The 23,758-nt window shown below is 34.0% G+C and overlaps 1 protein-coding gene across 4 annotated transcripts; it reads right to left on the bottom strand.

The window, feature by feature from the left end:
• Positions 1-121: 121 nt before the first annotated feature.
• Positions 122-8,742, bottom strand: LOC103996459 (OVARIAN TUMOR DOMAIN-containing deubiquitinating enzyme 9). 4 transcript variants are annotated; one of them, XM_018831336.2, is made up of 13 exons: positions 8,605-8,742; positions 8,142-8,491; positions 6,080-6,349; positions 5,924-6,004; positions 5,693-5,844; positions 4,784-4,857; positions 3,170-3,224; positions 2,405-2,494; positions 2,239-2,312; positions 2,092-2,140; positions 891-975; positions 558-614; positions 122-384 (listed from the first exon to the last, which is right to left on the bottom strand). In XM_018831336.2, the coding sequence occupies exons 3-13, from the start codon at positions 6,234-6,236 to the stop codon at positions 323-325; spliced, it is 936 nt and encodes a 311-aa protein (XP_018686881.1). In that variant the 5' UTR covers positions 6,237-6,349; positions 8,142-8,491; positions 8,605-8,742; the 3' UTR covers positions 122-322. The 4 variants fall into 4 exon arrangements, with proteins under 4 accessions (XP_018686881.1, XP_018686889.1, XP_018686885.1 ...); XM_018831344.2 differs by having other exon boundaries at positions 2,405-2,479; XM_018831340.2 differs by having other exon boundaries at positions 5,924-5,992.
• Between the last annotated feature and the right edge of the window lie 15,016 nt (positions 8,743-23,758).

The raw sequence follows: 23,758 nt of genomic DNA, 5'->3' as shown, positions 1-23,758 counted from the left end.
GAGCTAATGCTCCATCCAGTATACCGCATAGAGTGGGATATGAACAAAGGGGATTTCATCATCATGTCCAAAATTAGTGTCGAATCTAAGAAAAATTGTTGTACTGGTGCCCAAAGCTCGATTAGAGAACCGTAGCCACAGCTCATGTAAGCTATAGAGGAATTGAATAGATAACGAACGTAGCATGTAAAATCAGAATAGACATTACATCTACAAGCTATTGCGAAGCTGAGAATTATAATATAACATGAAATCTGTGATTTGTCAGACCCAATATTCAAATCCAAGTCGGTATCATATTAACGCTGTAATCCAAATGGCCTTAATGCTTATTTCCAAACTGCCACCATTTTTTCTTCTTCTTTGTGTCTGCAGCAGGAAGATCTGACCGAAGAAAAAGGAAATATTAACCAAAAAACAAGTGTTCCAATAATGTACCACAACAACAATGTTTTTGCTGGAAGGATTGGAAAGCGCATTTGTTTTCTATTTGTCCTGCAACCGATGCAAAGTGGGGATCTACCAGTGAGACATGGAGAATACAATAATGTACTTACCACCTTCAGGATAAATTGAGTTGTAGTGCACCTCAGCCCAAAAGCTCAAGAAAATGACTGCAACAAATTATACGACTTTGATTATAGCTCCAAGCCCAGAAACAGATGAAAAAGTTATTAGTATTTTATGGATATCAAGATAGATGAAATGTGTGGGGTCTATGACAGTGCGCTTACGTTTGACCCCTCACAAGAGCAAGTAGCCTAATTGGAACACTAGTTTTCATGCTGATTTTTAGTTCCATTCTTAACTCCAGGTCTTAACTATTCAAGGTGAGTAAATTTAATTAGACTAAATTATTCTTAACAGGAAAGTCTAAATTTGAGATGTACCTCGGTTAGAATTCTGAACACTGGGCAGAATCTCGATATAGCAAGTATCCTTGAATGATGTTATGACAAAAATTTTAACTCCATACTGCAGAACAGAAAATTCACAACAACACAAAAAAATCTGTTAAAAATAATGAAAATAGAAGTGCTTAGCTCCACTATAAGCTGAAGAATCAACTTAGTAAACAAACTACAGCATCAACATTTAAGCATATGATCTCAGCATTTGTGCAATTAAAAGGTTGCTCTAGTTATTCCTCAAAACATAATCATGCATGGAATAAAGAATTATTTGACAACAGAAGTAATTGCCTGTAACTCAGGAGGGAGTGGCTATTTTGAAGCAATAATCCCCAGGCTGTCCGGGTTAACCTTTTCTATTCGAACTTGCAAAAGATAATTATGAGGATCTTGTGGAGGAGAAATATTGAAAGAAAGTTCAAAAGTGTTAGGGATGAGAGACAGAACACTTGGCACTGAAAGGAAGTATTGTTTCTTTATTAATTGTACATGCTGATCAGTGTATATCAGTATATATCCATCTATTTGAATGAAAAACTATCTTTGCAAGCATTTATTAAATAAGTAGATAAAACAATGAACAAACCAAACGTCTTATCTCCCTTGCCCTTCCTCTTTATCATTCCCAGGAAACTTTATAAAAAGCATGAGCATCTATTTTACTTCATCCATGACAAAATTTGAAATCAATCTATCCACTGACAAAATAAAATAAAAAACACTACCCTTGCAAAATTATGATCCTCCACAAGATCCACATAAGTTCATAAAAATATTAAGCTAAAACATGAGCTTCTTGCACTTTTGAAAACATCAATCTCGAGATAGTGATATTGTTCCAAAATCATTTCCCACTGACACATCCTAGCAAACTAAATTTAACTTTGAACAAACTTGATCTCTATTTCGCAGTCCACCTTTGACATGTATTGAGATTATAAAAAAAAAGACAAAACTAAGACTGTAGCTTTAGAGATATTTGCACCTTATTCAAACTTCATATCATTGCATACATGGCCTCAGTTAAAATTTTCTACTTTAAGTATTTAACCATTAAACGTAATGCAAACATAATACAGTCATTATTATCGAGATAAGCCAAAATGTCAAGACAAGAAAACAGAATCAGAATGGAAAAAAATCAGAAAATAAAAGAAGGCAAAAGAACGAAGTGTGATACTGAATCTGCAGCTGCTTGTAATGTTACATGATCACCCCACTCGCCGCTCCTGCATATGACAGTGTAAATCAAACAAACTACAGAAACAGTGATGTGTTTGCTTAGAACAACATCAGGGCCTAGAATCTTATGAAAAATAAAACATACTTCGAAAGCTTATTCAGGTAGTCACCATATGGCATTGGAACATATCCCTCATAGATCTCAGAGTGAGACTTGAGCTGAAAAACAAAAAAGCACATTTTGCTAGTTAAAACATGATAAGTGCATAAGAAAGATACTGAGAATAATATTAAGAGAATAAAAAACCAACCTGATCAACAACTTGCTGTCTCACAAACTCATGGTGTTCAGGTGTTTGATATAATTGATCAGACAGTGCCCGGAACTGGAGAAACATGCACTAGTACTAATGTCAGGTCTTGGATAAAAAGAGAAATGACTGCCCTAAAGAATCAAATCATAGTTGCGAAATAGAACATGTCCATTTCATGTAAGGGCCAGCTATTATTAGGATCAGATTCTTGAAACACAGCCGATAAGTTAGTCTGGACCTATACTGTCAAGGTCAGGTCCTTATTGCTTTCTTAAAATAATTCTTTGTCCAAAGTTGGAAGCTTATCAACTATGAGTAACTAGTGAAATGCCTAATTATTGCCCAAAATCTATCTCTACAAAAAATAGAATTCAACTGCATCAGCTAATCTGGATTTCTGATGTCCCTTTTCTTTTTTACTCTGACAACCCATTAGTCCCACATATTTGCAGTTGTCATATTTAATCTCATCCCAAAATCTGACTTGACAATTCATCTGGTCAATCCAATCTGATCTTGATACCAAATCTCATAGTCAAAACTAGAACCAGTGTCTCCTGCAAACCTTTGAGAACCAGCTTTCCAGAAAAGCAAGGTAAATGGTTGATCACTAAAAAGGAAACGAATCAAATGCATAATGGTTTCAGTAATAGAGAAAGCACTGCCCTAGCAATCGAGTGTGACTATTAGGCAAGATTATATAGAATCAGGTTTCCCCAGAACACAACTATGTCATTTAAGGAATAATTTGGCATGACTAACCTGACAGTTACCATCTCCTTGGACCTTATGCTCAATCAAGTCATACAACTGCAACCTGCAATGCAAACAATGAACAACCATTTAGAGAAAGATTAGAACCTGCAAAGTAACTCCTTGAAGATGGATGACTTAACTAGGAAAATTTAATAAAAATGGATGCCTTTAAATACTCGTAACTGCAGTGAACATGGGTGACAACTCAATTCATCAAATATTTCTAGAATATATGCAGATACTTTTTAGAAATATTAGATTTTTTAAATCATTAACAAAAGTCAATACTTTAAGGAGGCTTGGTATGTACTCTGTAGATATCTCTTAGGTACACCTCCAGCTTCTTGAATAATATGGTTTGATGATAAAGAAGATAGCATATAATCATATTATTTGATTATCTTTTCTACATATTTTGAGCATCTGTTGTTAGAATTTAAATTATTTCTCAATTAATAAGGACGATAGCCATTTTTATCATGTTTCATAATTTCACAATCTCAACAATGTAAAATATTGGCAAGGTTTTAGAATGTTAATGCTGGATTTTTTGACACAGGTATATCTATCATATGATATTTGGTATTTTGCATTAGAAACTATGCTTCATAGACACAAATATACTAGTGAAAAAGAAAAATTAAATAAATGAAGCTTGTCCAAACTATCTTTCTATGAGTATTAAATTTACACATCTTTTAGAGAGTACATGATGCAGAAACATGGAAATAATCCTAACCATATGGCCACAGGCATTAACAAAAGCCGGGTTCTCAATTTTGATATGTACCACCCAGTATGGGGGGTACGTACTGGTCCGAAAGAATATTGGTATACGGACTGCCCTCTGTCGGGCGATACCAGTGCTTTGATCGATACCGAGGCGTACCAACCGGTACCGCGATTTTGATTGTTACCGAGGCGTACCGACCGGCATGGTAGTGGAGGTATTTTTAAGGTTTTAGAGTGTACCATTGGTACGCCAGGGTACACCTTGACGTACCAACGATACATATCGATACATCGGTATGGACCAGTATTCAAAATCCTGAACAAAAGTTATCTTTAATTATGTTAAGATAGTTAGAAAAATTGAGTGTTCAAATTAAGTTGTTATGTGCTTGCTCCTGATAAGAGTATAAAGTAGGCTACTAAAACATATAATAGTGACATCTATCCAACCAGCAATTTTTTAGTCAAATAACCACAGTTACAGAAAATCACAGGTTAATCACACTTATGAGTTTGATAAGGCCATAAGGGCACAAGTAAATATCAACATTAACAGGTTAATCACACTTTTGAGTTTAATTTCAAGTCTTCACTGGCATCAGAAGTTCAGAATTATAAGTTCTTATCAAGAAAGAAGAGACAGTAAGGAAAGTTGTATTGAAAATTTCAAAGAGACAGGAAGGAACTATTAATCATAGCATGAGATTCATGGAATAAACCCAATCCTCAGCTACCATAAAGCAAATAACCTGTTTATCCAGGGTTTATCTATTTCTATTTCTACTAGTACCAACATCATTCCATCGATCTGGTACTAATAGACTTCTTTTGACTTATTTCTAGAAGTAAAGTCTTAAACAAAAACTTAAAAGAGTTAATGGGCCACACCTGTCTGTAAGTCTTTGATGATCCGACGTGGCTTCATCAACAGAAGGAATTTGTCCATTAATTCTAGGAACATGCTGCAGCAACCAAGCAACAATGGCCTTATATAATAGTAAATACATAAATATGGCACAGCCAAGTAAAATGAATTTATTCTATAGGAAAATAACACATGGATAGCAAACCTCAGCAATCAGCCAAATTTAGAGTGTATGAGTGTAGTCTGTGCTTAGACTACTAAAGCAATGATAGTGCACCGAAGCATGCCAATGATGCAGTACACAGCATATACTAGAGTTGAAGCGATCTTTAATTATTAAAGAATAAACATGAGTTGAGAGTTTATCTATCAGCTGAAGTTGTTGGTACAACTTACAAGTGGTGGACCTAACTAAAACTTTATCATGGTATTGTAGCAGTTCATGAGTCTAAACCTTGATTATGCTAACCTTTATACTTTGTCCAGTATTTACACAACCTACCCATATATGGATCTTCACATAAAGCCCATTGATCTAGCTTGCGCCTTGTACTTACGTCCACTTTCAAGTCAATTATTGCTTATCTGGCTCAAACCTAGGGCCGTATTTTATCTAAATATAAGTTGGATTCCTTCATATTATCTTTGGCTTTTAAATCTTATCATTATTAATTCTGTTTGTGCCATGCTGAATAACCACATCTATTTTGTAACAGAAAGACCGCACTTTGAACAAAGTAGGAGTCTCTGTACATATGCAAACATCATTGCTTATTTTGACCATTGACAACCACATACAATTAATGTTGCACTTTCATATTAAAATAATACATACAAATTAGTTTAGACATTGTCCTATCCCATAAGAAGTAAATATCAAAATTGAGAAACATGAAATGAGATGTGAATTTAGAAGATCAGCACAAACTTACAGGGATGGGAACCATCTGATTTAGCCTTCTACCAACTTCACCATCTGCAGCAGAATGCTCATCTGTTACATCCAATGAATACAGCCCCTCACAAGAGTTTTCTCTGGGACTAGAACAAAAATTAGACACCTCTTCCTGCCCATTCTCAACCCCTACAATAATGAACATCATGATACAAGCTATAACAATAAATCTTTAACTAGCTGCAGAAACTTATATTTATCGTAGTACCAAAACTGTATTCTCTTGTATATTGGCCAAACAGATCTTCTGTGAAATCACGTGCAGTTCCAGAAGCATCTGCATCAACAACTTTAGAAAATCTTAGTATAAGTGTATACAAGTATCTCATTGTTTTATACAGTAGCATTGTGTGCATCGACGTACCTTCTCTAATACAACGACTGGAATAAAAGACCGAGTCCTGCTCAGTGCTGCCAATAAAATATGGAGGGTTTGCAAATAGGTAATTATGGAAAGGACCAACTTCCCACCGATAAGCCTCAGAGTCTTGCTCGTAGGTACCCATCAGATATGTTCTCATAACAGTGTTCCAACAAAGTGAATTCTGGAATTACCCTTCCTAGAGTTGTTTATTATAGCTCGAATATGTCAGCCACCAAGAGATCTCAATGTACCATTAGCAGAAGTCATCCGCTGCATGACACATTATGCTAAGTGAATAGGCACATTGAATAAATTTAAACTGAACATAGAGTAAAAGAAGCACCAAGATAATTCATTTATAGATTGAGGAGATATGAAGAAATGCATGAATATATGGCTATTTAAAATGGAATAAGGATAAGCTTCATTACAGGGTGAATGCAACTGGATCACTCTTATATATCTTAATAAAGTCGCTCAACATTCTGACATGCTTTCTGCTTACTGAATTCATCACTTGAATTAAAAAATTTAGCAGATGATGATGTTGAATGTGAAATAGCAATTGGTAAAAAAAAAACAAATAAAAAAAAAAGAAATAGCAATTGGTCCTTCTCAGCAGGAATGAAATTCAGATAAAATTTGCTATTATAAGCTTAGTTCAAACAAAATTTATATGACCTCAGAGTTCACCATTTGTTGAATGAGTATAAGAATGATATGGTAAGCTAGAATGCACCTTGTTGGAGTGTTGCTGAGCTTTTCCACAACTAATATGAGACCCAATATGTGTAAGCTGTGAGTACGCTAAAATTGGAAACTGCTCCTGTTTTAAAATTGTGAATGTTCATGGCCGTAGATTTGCATGATTTATATTTTTTGAGAACAAAAATCCACTAGCGATCCCAAAACTTCCCTTGAAGCGTTATACTTGCATTTCAAAACATGTCAAACTATATAGTCATTTATTATCATACTTATTGAAAAATGATTTTAGAGACAACTAAAGATCTAATAAATCAAGAAAAAATTGCCAAAGTTAAGCTACAAAAATGAGAAATGTATTTGGATTAAAAGGAAAGTGAAGTTGCTCATTTATGATATGTGGATATGACCTGTCCGTATTCTTGAAACTTTTGAGACTTGAATATAATAGCATCCACAACAAGGCCAATACCACATGGACCATGAACACAAGTAAACATTATTAGCACTTGGAATTATTTGAAAAAGGTAATTGAAATTGTGTTAGTCAACTAGGCTACTGATTAGGGCCTAAGTCAGGCCATTGATGATGTTCTCAGCTTTGTTCCGTTAGCCATTCATCGGTCTATTGACAAATATTTTGATGAGAAGCATTCAATATAAGACAAGATGTCAAAAAGCACATGCCGAGCTCTTACGGTGCAGTTTAGAGAAAGCCGGCAGAAAATTTTTAGTTGCTTGTTCTTGAAAAGTGCAAGTGGTTAAAAGGTCCCCATCCCCTTTCCTTTTAGCTTCTTTCCACCAAGAAAAGGCAAAAAAAAAAAAAGGAAAAAGGAGCCGAAATAAAAAAAAAAGGAAAAGGTAGGGGATAACAGCGACTCAAGGTCAACAGTGTGTTGATCAAATAGCATTTAAAGTGTCAAAATGCAATCTGATCATGATCCTTCTGTCATTCTTCGCGTTAAATAGTAATTCAATTTTAATGTTAAGTGCTAAAATCTGAATCTAAGGAAAAATTAGTAGCAGATAGGATCTATTGAAGTGTACCACTTCACATGTACAAGAAATCCTATACATATCCAAGCTAGAATTCTTCCAGCCAAATCCTGAAGCTTCTCGATGACATGTTAATAAGATCCACACGAAATCAGAATTGTACGAAACATCACCAGGTAGCGAAAACAGAATCAATATTGCATCTCAATTACAACACACACTCTATCAATCATCCCCAAGCCTCTGATGAGGAAACCGCGGATCGATCCAAGAAAGTTAGGCGTCATCCATCGGATATCCACGATGCGCTTAATCTTCAATACATATAAACATAAAACATCGAAAGTACACAGAGACTTACACAACGAGAACAATCGAGGGACGAGGAAGAGGAGACCGACGAGTGCCTCTTTCTTGGACCAAAAGGAAACCGACCGATCGCGAGAAACACAAACGAGCGAGCAGCGCACCCTCGAGACGCCACAATGGAACGAAGCGAGAGGGAGCGAGCGAGAGGAAGCTGCGTCTTCCTTTTGTAATCGCCTCAAGCCCCACTACTCGGCCGACACGCGTACGGTAAAGATGCCTTCCATCTGACGGCCGTCAACAGTGATGAGGGGTCGAGTAAGCCGGCTTCGTTGTGAACCCAGTGATTTGAGCCGGCTGATTGACGAATTTGACCGGGTCAAGGTAGCGGATTCGGACGGATACCTGCAACGGGAAGAGAATTCAATAGACGTGGGTTGACATCCTGATCCGATGACTAGGATCCGACGCGAGCATGGGGAAGGACTGCGAGAAAACCGGGCGCTCCGGCGGCTTACCGATCGAAGGTTGCGCGGAGTTGATGGTGACCGCGGAATTCCGCGGCTAAAGCAAGGAGAGGTGAGGACGTAAGCTGCACGCGAGGTCGGAAGTGTGTCTGCGTACGCCGAGCGCATCACCGCAGCTTCGTCGGCGTTAGAAATTGGATTGGAAATCGTAATAGGGTTCCCTTCTTTTATATTATTAGCCGTCGACGTCGACGGGCGTCAGCTTCGACGAAGATGACGACATAAACAGTACGTGACCGACGTGGCATTTTGAATACCTATTACTCATCATCTCATTTGTGATTCGATTGGTGCTCACTGCACTCGAAGAAACATCTTCCTAACATTTTGATGGAAAGGCAGAAAACATGGAGACGGAGAGGGTCTCATGGATTGCAAGCACCCGATGGCTTTAGAGTGGGCGTGAAGAAGGCGACTTGTATTAGAGTCCTACCTTCTTTCCCGGGAAGAGCGAGAGACTCTGAGGTCAAAACCTCACACTAGTTCTTTATAGCATTGATTTTTACTCTTGAATTTTTTTTTTAATCCTATCTCCTAGCAATTAATTGATCTAATTACTAATTATTCTGATTTTTATATTTTAAAAAATTATATTAGAATCCTTATAATTACGAAAATAATATTTAATCTTATTTTTCTCACATCATGGATTCTATCAATAAAAATATCACGTGTGCTCGGTGATAAATCGAAGTAAGATAAAATCAGTATGTGTTCAATAATAAATCTTATGATTTTTTTATTAATAAAATCGATGACATAAAAAAATAAGATTAAATGTGATCCCGATATAACTTTTGAAAATATAAGTATTAGGATACTAAAGATAGTTAATTATAAGAGATAATATGTGATTAATTTTAATTAATTAATACATGTTAACTTGGGTAAGAAATTAAACTTCAAACCGGTGATCACCAGATTCCATGTTCTTATATCTTCCAACGCCACTGATATATTATAAGACTGATTAATGCTAAAGGTACGTTTAGGTCGGGTGCATGCACTCCTAATCATAAAATTATGTGCTGAGTAAGTTCTGTACTTATTTTAAGGTCCTGCTTGCATTACTTTAAGCTCCTTTCGCTCCAAGTGTGACCATGATCTGGAGAGTTAGACACAAGCTTTCCCTTGAATACATACCTATTTATTTGTTCATCTAGAGAAGAAAGAGTTGGGAGAACTATCAACCATTCATGAACTTGTGTATTATTCATGCGCTTAGGCTTTATGCATCTACACTTGTTTGTGAGAAGGGATGTTAATTTAAGTGTTTTTTATTTATTGATATCCTAAAAATACAATCAAGCCAAAAGTCATGTATCATCGCAAACTATCCTCCAAGACTACCTCTTTATCTAAACAGAAAGGAAGAAACTAATTTTTTTTTTTATTTAGATTCAAAACTTTGAATGGTAGCTAGCTTAGCTAGTTAATCAAATTATATTCTACCACTTACTAATGTAGGACAGGAAGAAAAAGACTTTTATAAAAGAATTGATCAAGTCAATTTGGAAAAAAAAATTGATTAAGAAACCTACTTTGGAGCCTTAAAATATTAAAAATATATAAATACTCGAGGAGTATAATATATGATTATAAGGATCACATGACAATATACAAGTTGGTACCAAGATCAATAGGAGAGCATCATGGGAAGACTATTTTCAAGGAGCCTAAATTTACCCACTTATTATTTTTATTTTTGTATTTCTTTCGATTATCTCATATTATTAGTTCATTAGTTTTAAAACTGGTATAAATAAAGATCCCCGGTAAGCTTATGGGATTATCAAGAAATAATATCTTTTGAATATTGTAAAGTTGGAGTTGATTTCTTTCGTCCCCAAGCAGAATAAATTTGTGGTTAGAAAGTTAAGAAATATACTCTATATTCACCATTTATACTGGATCTTATATATCATAAATTTAATTTACTAAGATGAGATTTAGTAACAATAACGGTGATAACAATGATGATATTATCAGCGATGGCAATTGATGGTGATGACCTTTGTGTTGGAGGCAATGATAATAACTCTAACAATAATGATCAAGAGTATTAGCCCCATGGGTAGCTTAGAAGCATAAGAAGTCAGAATAACCAAGGAACTTCGAGAGATTCATGACATATTCACTAACTTAGGTTTAAGCACTAACGGACTTCGTGATGACGATAAGGTCAATTATACTAAAGTTGATGTTAATGACTAACCAAATTATCAACACGGGTCTGCAATCCAACGTAACCAGCCTATAAAGATGAGTCACATGAAGATGAAGGAATTATAGACTATTACAAAACCAACCAAAAAAGATGTGCATGTGCAACTCAACTGTGACACTTCAACCGATATGGTATTATCCACCCACAATAACTAATAGTATATGATGACTCAGGAGATGATAGTGAAAGATATAGAAGATATCCAGTACCACCTAAATAAAATAGACTATTTAAGGATTATCATCTCAAAGTAGACCTCCCCAGTTTTAATGACCACCTCAGTGTTGAAGCTTTTCTCAACTTAAGTTATAAAGTAAAAAAAAATTTCGAGGTGATGAATATTCCTTATCACAAACAAGTCAAGCTTATTACATATAAGTTGAAAGGAGGTGTAACAGCTTGGTGGGATATATTATAAAAAAAAAAAAAAGGAAAAACATCGACATGGTAGAAGATGAAGTAAATTCTCAAATGAAGATTCCTACCCGTAGACTTTGAACAACTATTGTTTCAATAATACTTTAATTGCATCCAAGACGCTTGATATGTAACTAAGTATACTGAATGAGTTCTTACACCTTTTAGTTAGATATAACTTACTAGAGTCAAAAGACCAGCAGATAGTAAGATATATCAACGAACTAAAATCTGTAATTAAAAAAAGAATGCCTTTAACTATGATATAGATAGTAGATGAAGCTCATAATATGGTATTAAAGTCTAAAATATTATTGACTTGACCTCCAATTATTACCTAATAATTCTCTACTCCAATAACACAATCTACTCTTTAAAAAAAAAGAGTACGTTATGACTAAGTTAATACAATCTATAAATCAAAGCATAAGTACCAGAGGAGTAACAAAGCAAGTTAAGCATATCCCGACTACCATAAACAATCCATATGTTCGACTCATGATTGAGAAATATTTCAAATATGGGGAGCCTAGCCATCATTCTAATGAGTATCGTGCTCGTAAGACTATCAATCTTGCATATCATAAAGATGACTTTGAAGAAAAAAAAGATACCCGAGATGATATAATTGATGATATTGATAATGCTGAAATAGTAGAGAAAGAAGAGAAACACATAGCATGGGTTGTAAAAAGATTATTACGCATCCCAATGCAAAAAAAGATCCATCTAAGCATAAAAAAATCTTTCAGATGTTAATAACAAAGTTTGTGCATTGATCATAGATAATAAAAGCTGTGACAACATTAAATTCAAATCACAAGTGAAACACTTAAAATTATATAAAGAAGCTCATCCAAAACTATATAAGTTAAGTTGGATTAAAGAAAGCTCAACTATCACTATAATTGAGATTTATAGAGTTCCTTCCTCCCTCAATTGAAAAAAACTATAAGGAAGTTGTATATGATGTAGTTGACATGGATGCATGTCATGTGCTACTTGAAAGGTCATAATAATGGGAAGAAGAAAATATTTATATATTTTGATAGAATGGGAAGAAGATTATTATTTTACTGACTACCAAAAAGTCTTAACACTTTAAAGTTAAAGGAAAGTCTTTCTTTTTCATTTTCAACTATGAGTAGGAATTTATTATTAGTTCTAAAGATACAAGAGCATGTTATGCTCTTATTATTATTGAAAAATCTAATATGACATCATATGCATAGCGGTAGAATAAAAAATAAAAATATCATAATTTCTTATTAAAAAAAAAGGTTTCATTATCGTGTAAAAATTTATGTGCAAAAACCCGTGAAACCAAAAACTATGCATATAAGAAAGATGTGTTACCTAGGGAGATCATATATCCCTGAAAACCTACAGATCTCTTGGAGAGGATGAAGAAGGTCAACTGTCCTTCTCTCTAGCGATGATCCACACGGTAGGGGCTACGAAGACGCTCCTCAAATCGCTGCCCAAATCTCTTCCTCGTGCGCATCACACAATCAAGAATGAGCTGCCTCTTCTTACTATCCACACACCTCAAATAGGGACTAGCTGAGGAGGAGAATAGGAGGTAGTAGCCAAAAAGCCTAGCCCATAGACCTTTGGTTTCATCATATTTATAGAGGCCCTTTGTCAACTTAACCCTAATGGATCCTACCATAATGGGTATTGGATCTCCATCCAACTATCCAAGCCTCTTAGGTTAGTTGATCTCTACTCAATAATATCTTATTGGCTCTTATTGAATCTCATTCATAGGATCCAATAATTTAGTGGCTTATTGGATATCCAATAAGATAGGGCCTCCATCGGATATCTCATATCTTAACATCTACTCGTCCCAATACTTACTATATGTGTGTGACTCTTTAGGCCCAATATCGAGCTGACCATGAGTCATACTTGTTAGAACTCTTTTTGGATAATAATTAACTCGACTCATCGATTGTGGATGTACAAGGCTATTACGCCACAATCCCTAGATGATATAAGGGAATCCAATCTATTGGATATGTCTATCCTTAGTTACCATGTACATATAGTCATTCATCCATCTAATATCCCAGAAATCATATACCGGGCATGGTACTGTCAGACCCATACGGTTTCTACTCGAGTCTCGCTCTAATCGAATTCTCTCATAGAACTCTTTTTCTCTCAATTCGAATGACTCTAACTATGGATTTGTCTTAGCAAGAATACATGAGATATTTTTCTCATGACACCGAAAGTGGATGATCCTCTATTGACACTCAATAGCCCTCGTAAAGTTGGTTATCACTCCTGATGACCGGTTGTGCTACATCTGTAACTTCCAGACCTATAAGTCCGATATCAAAGAGTTGAGTACTCATAGATATCCTTGGTATCTCAAGTCTAAAGACTAGATACACCACTAGGACGATGGATTCGCTATCTGACAATAAGGCATCATCAACCATCCAACATTCCGTAAGCGGATTAATCAGTGAACTCATTCTCTAATGATTACCTGCATTGTATCCCTAGTGTCTCTACACGAGCAACTATGAGACCAGCCACCTCTATCATATGGATGGGTATACGGCACACTAGTCTATCTGGTTATTTCGATGTCATTCTCGAGTAACCGATGACCGGGATTATTTAGGACTTGTATTTAAAGGTGAATCGGTCTCATTATCGTAATCTCATCACGATTTGATTCTCATTCCACAAATCCATGAATATATATATATATATATATATATATATATATATATATATATATATATATATATATATATATATATATATATATATATATATATATATATATATATATATATATAATGTAATAAAAAATATAAAGTGATAAAATATCAAATAATATAATAAGTAAAATAGAGTACATATAATGTCATACGTGTCATTTGGATGGGTATACGGCACACTAGTCTATCTGGTTATTTCGATGTCATTCTCAAGTAACATATAACCGGGATTATTTAGGACTTGTATTTAAAGGTGAATCGGTCTCATTATCGTAATCTCATCACGATCTAATTCTCATTATATATATATATATATATATATATATATATATATATATATATATATATATATATATATATATATATATATATATATAAGTGATAAAATATCAAATAATATAATAAGTAAAAAGAGTACATATAATGTCATATGTGTCATCACTCACGTGATTGGCTTGTATGGCACCTATGACTATCAATTATGAAGGGAGAAAAGTCACATGAAGCAAAGATTCCAAAAGGACTAAGATTGATAATGGAAGAATTCAAAGAGATCACCCTTGAAGAATTACTAGATGGACTTTCACCCATGAGAGATATTCAACACCAAATTGATTTAGCTCTAGGAGTAAGTCTACCAAATTTACCTCACTACCAAATGAACCCAAAAGAGAATGACATGTTAAAGGAGAAGATAGAAGAGTAAATGCGTAAGGAACATGTTTGAGAAAGTATAAGCCCATGTGCAGTCCCAACTTTGTTCACACCCAAGAAAGATGAAAGCTGAAGGATGTGCATAGATAGTAGAGTCATCAATAAGATCATAGTCACACTTTCCCATACCTCAATTAGAAGATATGCTAGATCAACTATAAAGCTCCAAGATATTATCATAGATTGATATGTGAATATCATCAAATTCGCATAAGGCTTAGAGATGAACGAAGAACTGCATTCAAGACAAAAGAAGACTATTGTGAATGATCGGTTATGTCATTTAGGTTATCCAATGCACCAAGTATATTCATGAGGCTTATGAATTAGGTACTTAAACCATTGATCGAATAATTTATAGTAGTCTACTTTGATAACATTATAATCTATAGTCATAGTAGGGAAGAACATATGGACTATTTATAGTAAGTCCTAACTATTTTGCAAGATAACAAACTATATACCAATTTAAAGAAGTGTGACTTCCTAACAAATCGATTGATCTTCTTAGAGTTCATTGTGAGTGCTAATAGGATTCATGTAGATGAAAAAAAAGATTCATGTCATTTGAGAATATAACCTACTCCAAACTCTATCACAGAAGTGAGGAGCTATTTTCTACCAGAGATCCATTAGAAAATTCACCAATATTATCACTCCTAACTATTTGAAGAAAGAAAAGTTTCAATAGATTGAGGTCATTGAAAATTGTATGCTATGATATAAGCTTTACGGAATTGGGAATGTTACTTGATTCCATATAAGTTTGTAATATTTTCAGACCTTAAAATGCTAAACCATTTTAAAAACTAGAAGCATTTAAACATGATATATGTAAAATAGGCTTTCTATATAAAGCGATTTGCTGCTTCCAATCATCTTGCTGATGTTTTGAGTGTTGAATCTTGGATTTTGATGATGAAATCAATTAATGAGTTTGTGATCTAATCTACGTTTTTAGTGACGCAGGACTAACTTCGATCGAGGAGAGGCAAATTAATTAAAGCAGGATGAATCGAACGTTGGGCCAAAGTGAACATATGAGAAGATTAGACGTCGGGCCGGAGGATCGGTCGACGTATCCATAGAGGCTTCGTGCCATGAATTCGAGCATTGGGCCGAAGGATTGGACGAAGCGCCAGATGAACCAATGATATGCCGGATAAAGGATTTATGCTTCATAATTATTTATCTAAGATCGAAATAGTTTAGGGGGCTAATTGAGTTAGCTTTTGGTGTAATCATACTAACTCGATTAGGGGCCCATTGGGCCTTAATTGAGATTGATTTGGGCTCACTAGGAGGCCCATTCAGTGACCCAAAAGTTGGGTCAGGTGGTGACACCGCTAGAACAGGCGGTGGAATCGCTTATGAGTTGGAAAACTAAAAAAACTTGGTCTATGAGGCTGTCAAGTGGTGGTACCGCCCAATGACAATTTGTCAGGTGGTGGTACCGCCTAGTGTTAGGATGTAGGCGGTGGTACCGCCCAGTGTAGGCTGTGGTACTGCCTGTACCCAGAAGACCCAAGAATTTAAATTTTTGACTCTATTTTTGAAACCATTTAGGACCTATAAATACCTCACTTGGGCAGCAAGAAAGGAGCAAGAATTTTTGAGGAAAAAACTGAGTAAACTCTGCTAAAACTTTGAGTTCCCTCCTCCTACTACTTAGAGTTAGTCCTAAGAGAGGTGTGTGATGGAGTACTTGTAAAAGAGTGCTATGTAAAGGTTATCTCCTAAACCTGTGGAAAGGAGAAAGTATTATAAGAGGGTAGTTGGTCTTCACCCATTGAAGGAAGTCTAATAGTGGACGCCGATGGCCTCAACGGAGAAGGAATCGGGAGTCGATATAGGTCACGATGACCGAATCACTATAAATCCGATGTGCTCTTTTCCTTTGCTGCTTACTTTTATTACTTACTTAGCTGCTTACTTCACTTTGCATTTACTCTACGTCAAGCTTAAACACTTTCCGATATGAGCTTTATCAAAACGGTTTTTCTACATTGAACGAGTTTTCAAATCGATATAATTTTTACATAAGCACTAATTCACCCCCCCTCTTAGTGTCGACTCGATCCTAACATTAAGTAGAAGAGCAACTTTACTAGTTTCTCTAAGTAATGAAGTTGTGGGGTTTCAATACCTAAAGGATCTATATGCTGAAGATAAGGACTTCAAATATGTTTGGGAGAAACATTTAATAAGATAACCTATAGATGATTTTCATATCTATGATTGTTACTTATTCAAAGGTAACAAGCTATGCATTTGGAGGATGTCCTTATAAGAAAAGATTATTCAATATTTATATAGAGAATAACTTAACGAACATTTTAGGTGAGATAAAACAATAGTAAGTATCGAGGAGAGATGCTTATGGCTACAATTAGAAAAGGATGTGGGTAATTTTGTAAGAAAATATCCAACTTATCAAATTGCCAAAGATCAATCACAAAACACTAATTTATATATACCATTACTAATTCCAAAAGGTAATTAGGAGGATTAATTTATGGATTTTGTACTAAGATTGCTACTAACTCAAAGGAGAGTTAATTCTTTGTAGTTATGGATCGGTTCTCCAAGATGGTTTATTTCATGCTCTCGGAAGACTTTAGATGCGATACATACTATGAGGCTATTCTTTCAAGAAGTCATGCACCTACTTGTGGTACTAAAATTAATCATTTTTAATTAAAATTCTAAGTTTTTTTCTTATTTTTAGTTAATTTTACGAAAAATATTTGATGCAAGTTTGAAGTTTAATAGTACAGCTCATCTACAAATTGATGATCAGACAAAGATAACTAATAGAATTTTCGAATACTTGATTCATTATATTTGTGGTGGTAAGTCAAGACAATGAAATTTCATACTCGCACAAGCTGAATTTGCTTATAACATCGTATTTCATAGTTTTATCGAAACATCACCATTCTTTATTATTTATAAGAAAGTGTTGAAGCATATTTTGGATTTAATTCGCCTACCAAAGACTTTCAGAATATGTGTAGCAACTAACAACGTAGTTGAATAAATACAATCAATCCAAGCTAAAGTGAAGTTTGAAGCTACCAATGCCAAGTATATGGAAGCAACCGATGAGTATAGGAGAGAGAAGGTGTTTAGGAAAGTGCTATGGTTATTGTATACTTACGAAAAAATATATTTATCATTACCACTTACAACAAATTGAAGCTGAAGAAGTATGGTCCCTATAAGGTCCTTAAAAAAATCAATAATAATGCCTATATAATTGATTTACCAAATAATTGGGCTATCTTAAAAACCTTCAATGTTATATATTTGTATGATTATTTTCCAAATGAAAATCCATTATATCTAGATAGAAACCGGAGAGCTAAGTTTTCTTCAAATGGAGGAAATTAATGTGGGACAAGAAAAGGAAGACTTTTATAAAAGAATTGATGAAGTCAATTCCAAAAAAAGAAGCTAAATAAATGTAATCAAGGAGTCACTTTGGAGCCTCAAATCTTTTAAAATATATAAGTATTTGAGGAGTATAATATATGATTTTAAAGATCTCATGATAATATATAAATAGGTACCAAGACCATACGAGAACATCATGGAAAGATTATTTTCAAAGAGCCTAAGATTGCCCACTTATCACTTTTATTTTTTATTTTTTTATTTATTTCATATTGTTAATTGATTTATTTTTAAAACTTAGAACTAGTATAAATAAAGACTCCCTCTAAACCTATAAATTTATTAAAAAATAATATCTTTCAAGTATTGTACAAGTCTTATCTAATATAAAGAGTTGATTTCTCTCATGTCTTTTACCAAAATCATTTCTAGTAGCATTTTATTAATTTTATTTTCATTCGATATTTTGGAGTATGATCATATTCATGAGTTGCTTAGGGCAATTCGAACTAAACCAATATCTAGCTCGCGGGCTAAACCTAACGGGTTTGGTCTCGAAGCTAACAGAGCCCATTAAGAACTTTGGATTTGCCTTCGATCATAATTCCATCGTGTTAAAACTTGTCCTCTTAATTCTAACATACCACAAGTTATCAATTAATTTTATTTTATTTAGCTATTGAGTAGTCAATAATTAGTCACTTTAATGATTTCTTTTATTCAATAATGGTTTTTGATTTCATAAGTGTCATGATATCCCTTTTTTTTTTGTTTTCCTTTTTTCAATGATTGTTTAAGTTTTTTTTAGTATTAGAGGCTTACATGGAGGCTAATGACTTAGATTTTGAGACTTCATTAAGAATTTTGCCTGTATTTTACGCCGAAAATTGCGATACAATGAGAGCAAAATTGAGGACAATACTTACATATTCATCATTTGAGTATCCAATAATTATTCTAATAATTAACGATCAATTTAAAATATCTATATAGACATGTTCCAAAGAGAAATAATCTTAATCAAAAGTTGGACCTGAATAAGATTTCGCCTTGGAACTGCGCTAAATATTCGTTGATGTCAATAGAATTTGATTGTTTTTCTCATTTTGTTCGACCAAATTGTGCACGACAGTTCACTACATCTCAGAAAAAATTAAGAAAAAAAAATCTGAATCATGTCGATATAATCAATCTTCTTCTCATCATTTTCGGTGAAGACTCTTATTTTATTATGGAAAAAAACAGTGAACAAAAGTCAGAAAGGAGAACGGACCAAAGTGCACCCAAATTTGTAGTAACCCACCCCACCTCCATGATGATAAATGATGAGGGCGACACCCAACTCCCTTCACAGGATATCGCCATGGTCTGAACGACTCCGGGAAAACAAAGCCATGGTTATGGGATTGCATTATGCTGTTAAATTGGAGCTGCAAATATTTATGTAAACAATAAATTGGTTTATGATAAGGACATGGTGATAGAAGCTCATATGGTAGCATTTTATATTTGATAATTACGTGAGAATATTTTTTATTATTTTAAATTTTGACACATGGTAGCATCTAATTTCCTAACGAAAACACTCGATACATTCTTTAATTGCATATTAATCCGGAATATCTCGATATGTCCAAATCGATAAAGGCATGATGATAAAAGAAGCTCTTGGTTATATTTGATAATTGTATGAGAGAATATTTTTTGTCATTTTAAATTTTGACACATTGTAGCACCTAATTTTCTAATAAAAAACACTTAATATTTCTATATATCAATCCGAAATATCTCGACATGTTAAAGACATGATGAAGCTCATAGTTATATTTGATAATTAAATGAGAGAATATTTTCTATCATTTTAAATGTCCATGAAAACACTTAATACCTTTCTTGGTAGTATATCAATCCGGAATATCTTAACACATTTCCCCAACTATATGAGAAAATCTCTCTATTATGTTGAGAGAAATCCATCTCTCTACTCTGTTGAGAGAAATCCTCTATTCTGTTGAAGAAAATCATCTCTCCTAATATGTATAAATAGGAGAAGGACATGTTAATGTATTCAAGCTAAAGTTATTTCAATAAAGCTTCTTCATTTCTTCTTCAATAAAGCTTCTACAATAATTATTCTTATTCTCTATTATTTTTCTCATGGCATCAGAGCCACTTGCCTAGTGCAAGCTCTCGCAACGTCCGTTCCCTTCCAGCACTGCCTCACCTTTCTTCCTTTGTTGTAGCTTTCTTCTGCCTCTATTTTGTTGAGGAAAATTCTCTCTCTTAATATATATAAATAAGAGAGGGACAGCTTAATGTATTCAAGCTAAAGTTAAAGCTTCTTCAATTCTTCTTCAATAAAGCTTCTACAATAATTGTTCTTATTTTCTATTATTTTCCTCATGATAGAAGATAAGATTTTCTTAGGAGAGGGACATGTTAATGTATTCAAGCAAAAGCTACTTCAACAAAACTTCTTTAATAAAACTTCTTCAATAATTGTTCTTATCTTCTATTATTTTCTTCGGTATCAGAGCCACTTACCAAGAGCAAGCTTTTTTCTCGCTGTCTACTCATCTGTTGCAGCTTTCCACTACTGCTTTTTCGTCGTCAAGCCATCGGTGCCATAAATCTTTCCTCCTCGGCGAACGACAACCGTCTTCTCCATTGCCACTCTGCACCAACGTCTGTTCTCTTCCGTTGTGGCGTCTCTAGTGCTATGCTCACCAGCACTGCCCCACCTTTCCTCCTTTGCTGTAGCTTTCTTCTCTATTGTAGTATCGTTGCAGTTTCCTCCTCTTTTGTTTTCTCCTCTTTTGCAGCTTTCTCCTCTACTGAACCTCTATTGCAGCTTTCTCCTCTGCTGAACCTCTATTGCAGTTTTCTCCTCTACTGCACCTCTGCTGTAGCTTCCTCCTTTGCTATAGCATTGCTGCAACTTCCTCCTCTACTGCAGCTTATTCTTCTGCTACAGCATTGCTATAGCTTTTTTTATTACTGCGGCTTTCTCCTCTACTACAGTCGTCGCCATCACAGCCGCAACAATAGCAACAGTAATAACAGCAGTAGCGATCTGTTCTTGCCCTACTCACAAGGTCTCTGGCTCGTAAATCATTCTTTGCATCGATCCAAGATTGGTATCCGTAACAGGAGCACCATTTGCGGGGGCATGATAGAAGATAAGATTTTCCCAACTATATGAGAAAATCTCAATGAAAACACTCAATATCTTTCTTGATCGTATATCAATCGAGAATATCTTAATATCTTGATATGTCCAAATCTACAAGCTAATTCGAACAATCTCAAAATACCCAAACCCGACAATTATACAGTATTAGGAATCGCTATAGTGCCTTAGCAAAAGTCAAGCTCATGTTTACCTAGTTTATGCTCTCATGATCCAACCTCAACATATTGGAAAACTACAGACATAAAAGGGTCAAACATATCCCTTTAATTGTAAACTAACGAAAACAATATAATCTTATATTGATATGGACAATATCATTTATGATAATATAATATATATCAAATCTTTTCGACCAAAATGTGTCGACATAAAGGTTCAGGTAAGAAAGGAGATGAGGAATAAAAGAACAAAGACCTCTCAATCTCCCTCTCTACCTCTCTTTTACTGATTCCTTTGTATCTTAGAATATATGAAGCTCTAACCCCTCGAGTGAAGCACTCTTGATTGATCATCCGAGAATGGGTCATTAAAAATCCTCAATGCTTCTTGGCGGAGATACTCTTGACCTCCGGTTTACTTGATAATATTATCTAAATATATGACACTAATGATTCAGACGAAAGAACTTTGCTCCATCCTCTCCATGTAGGATGGATGACCACCCATCACGTAAGATTCTTTAAAGAAATCGTTATAATTAAAGGAGAAAAAGAAAATAAATACCAAACAAGAAATATTAAATCTCTCGTTCTCACTTGTTGAATCAGGCAAGAACCATAATTTTCGTTTCCAATAGCCTTTGATGGTACTATCATAACCAAGTTGATCTCCAATAGCTTTTCATAGGAGTTTCCTCAACTGTATAGCAGATGAGATTTCCTCAACTGCACGAGGAAATTTCTCTGTGCTTTTCTCTTTACCTTTACAATTTCATTCTTCGTTCTCTCATTTTATCATAGCTCACTGACCTCTTAAAGTAAGACTTAGCAACTTTTCCCTAATGTGATAGAAAGGGACAATGTTTCTACTCTTTCCAACCATACCGATGTATATTCTTTTTCTTTTCTAAATGCTTTACGATGTGGCTATGCATAACACTATGCATTTGAAATCCTTGATGTTATTGTGCATATCATATAAGATAATGGTATTCAGTTCAAGGTGACATAACGATAACATGGAATCCAGCGAGACACGCAAAGCGGAAAGCGATGGAAAAGAGTACTTTTGTTTGAGGCACATTAGCGTACTCAGTGACGGTCTTATTTATACTAAGGAAGATATGTTGGTGGGTTCCATTTTCCTAAGATTCTTCTTTTCCATGGTCCATGTTTCTCGAGTATCATGACCATATAGTTATTTAAGTCATTTAAATAACTATAACATCACTTAGAATAATTATGATCTAAATAAATAGAATATAAATTATCCTCTTTTAACTGCTACAATAATAAGTTAAGGTGGTAGATTCATTATATATATATATATATATATATATATATATATATATATATATATATATATATATATAGGGACTAATTATATATTACTCTCTATCTTTAGTATTATCATCCTTGTACTTCAAAAAATTTATATTGAGATTCCTATAATTCTAATAGTGAAATAAATAATCTCATTTGTCCTAATTTCATCGACTACATTAACGAAAAATACAATACGTCATACTATGTGCTGGATCGATTCAAAAGTTATGGACAAAAAGATAATTTCACCATCCCTTTCGTTTTCGACACGTGATAAGTTAAAATTATCTTTTTACCGATAAGATCGTTAGAAATAAAAGAGATATTGAAATTAGTTTTTTGTCCATCACTTTCATACCGATCCAACACGTGTTATCACGTATTATATTTTTTATCAATACAATTAATGATGTCAAGATAAATGAGATTATTTATTTTATTTTTAAAACTATAAAAATCTTAATATAATTTTTTTAAAATATAAAAATATTAATATTAATAGTATCTAGTATATATAATTAACCCGATAATTTTGTGATGATTACATGAAAGAATTTTTTTTTTATTTTAAATATCGACACATAATAACATCTAATTTTCTAACAAAAACACACAATACTTTACTCTCGGTTGTATATCAATCCAAAATATCTAGACATGTCCATATCAATAAAGACATGATGATAAAAGAAGCTCATGATTATATTTGATAATTACATAAGAGAATATTTTTTATCATTTTAAACATCGACATACGACAACATCTAATTTTCTAATGAAAATACTTAATACCTTTTTTATCGTATATCAATCCGGAATATCTCGATATATCTGGTTCGATAAAGACATGATGATAGAAGAAGTTGAAGTATTTTTCGTCAATACTCAAAATAAATAAGGTTGTTTATTTTATTTTTAGAATTATAAAAATCTTAATATATATTTTTAAATATAAAAACAATAATATTAA

Source organism: Musa acuminata, chromosome BXJ1-1, assembly GCF_036884655.1.
Source record: "Musa acuminata AAA Group cultivar baxijiao chromosome BXJ1-1, Cavendish_Baxijiao_AAA, whole genome shotgun sequence".
In the NCBI taxonomy this organism is placed as follows: domain Eukaryota; kingdom Viridiplantae; phylum Streptophyta; class Magnoliopsida; order Zingiberales; family Musaceae; genus Musa; species Musa acuminata.
This window is presented reverse-complemented; position numbering and strand designations above follow the sequence as displayed.

What these genes read in the sequence shown, in the direction of transcription:
- LOC103996459 (XM_018831336.2), bottom strand. Translation starts at nt 6,236, where the DNA reads ATGAGAACATATCTGATGGGTACCTACGAGCAAGACTCTGAGGCTTAT. An exon ending in AAGGAGATGGTAACTGTCAG is followed by an intron (nt 2,495 to 3,169) that starts GTTAGTCATGCC and finishes CATTAGTACTAG; the next exon opens with TGCATGTTTCTCCAGTTCCG. An exon ending in TACCTGAATAAGCTTTCGAA is followed by an intron (nt 2,141 to 2,238) that starts GTATGTTTTATT and finishes TGTCATATGCAG; the next exon opens with GAGCGGCGAGTGGGGTGATC.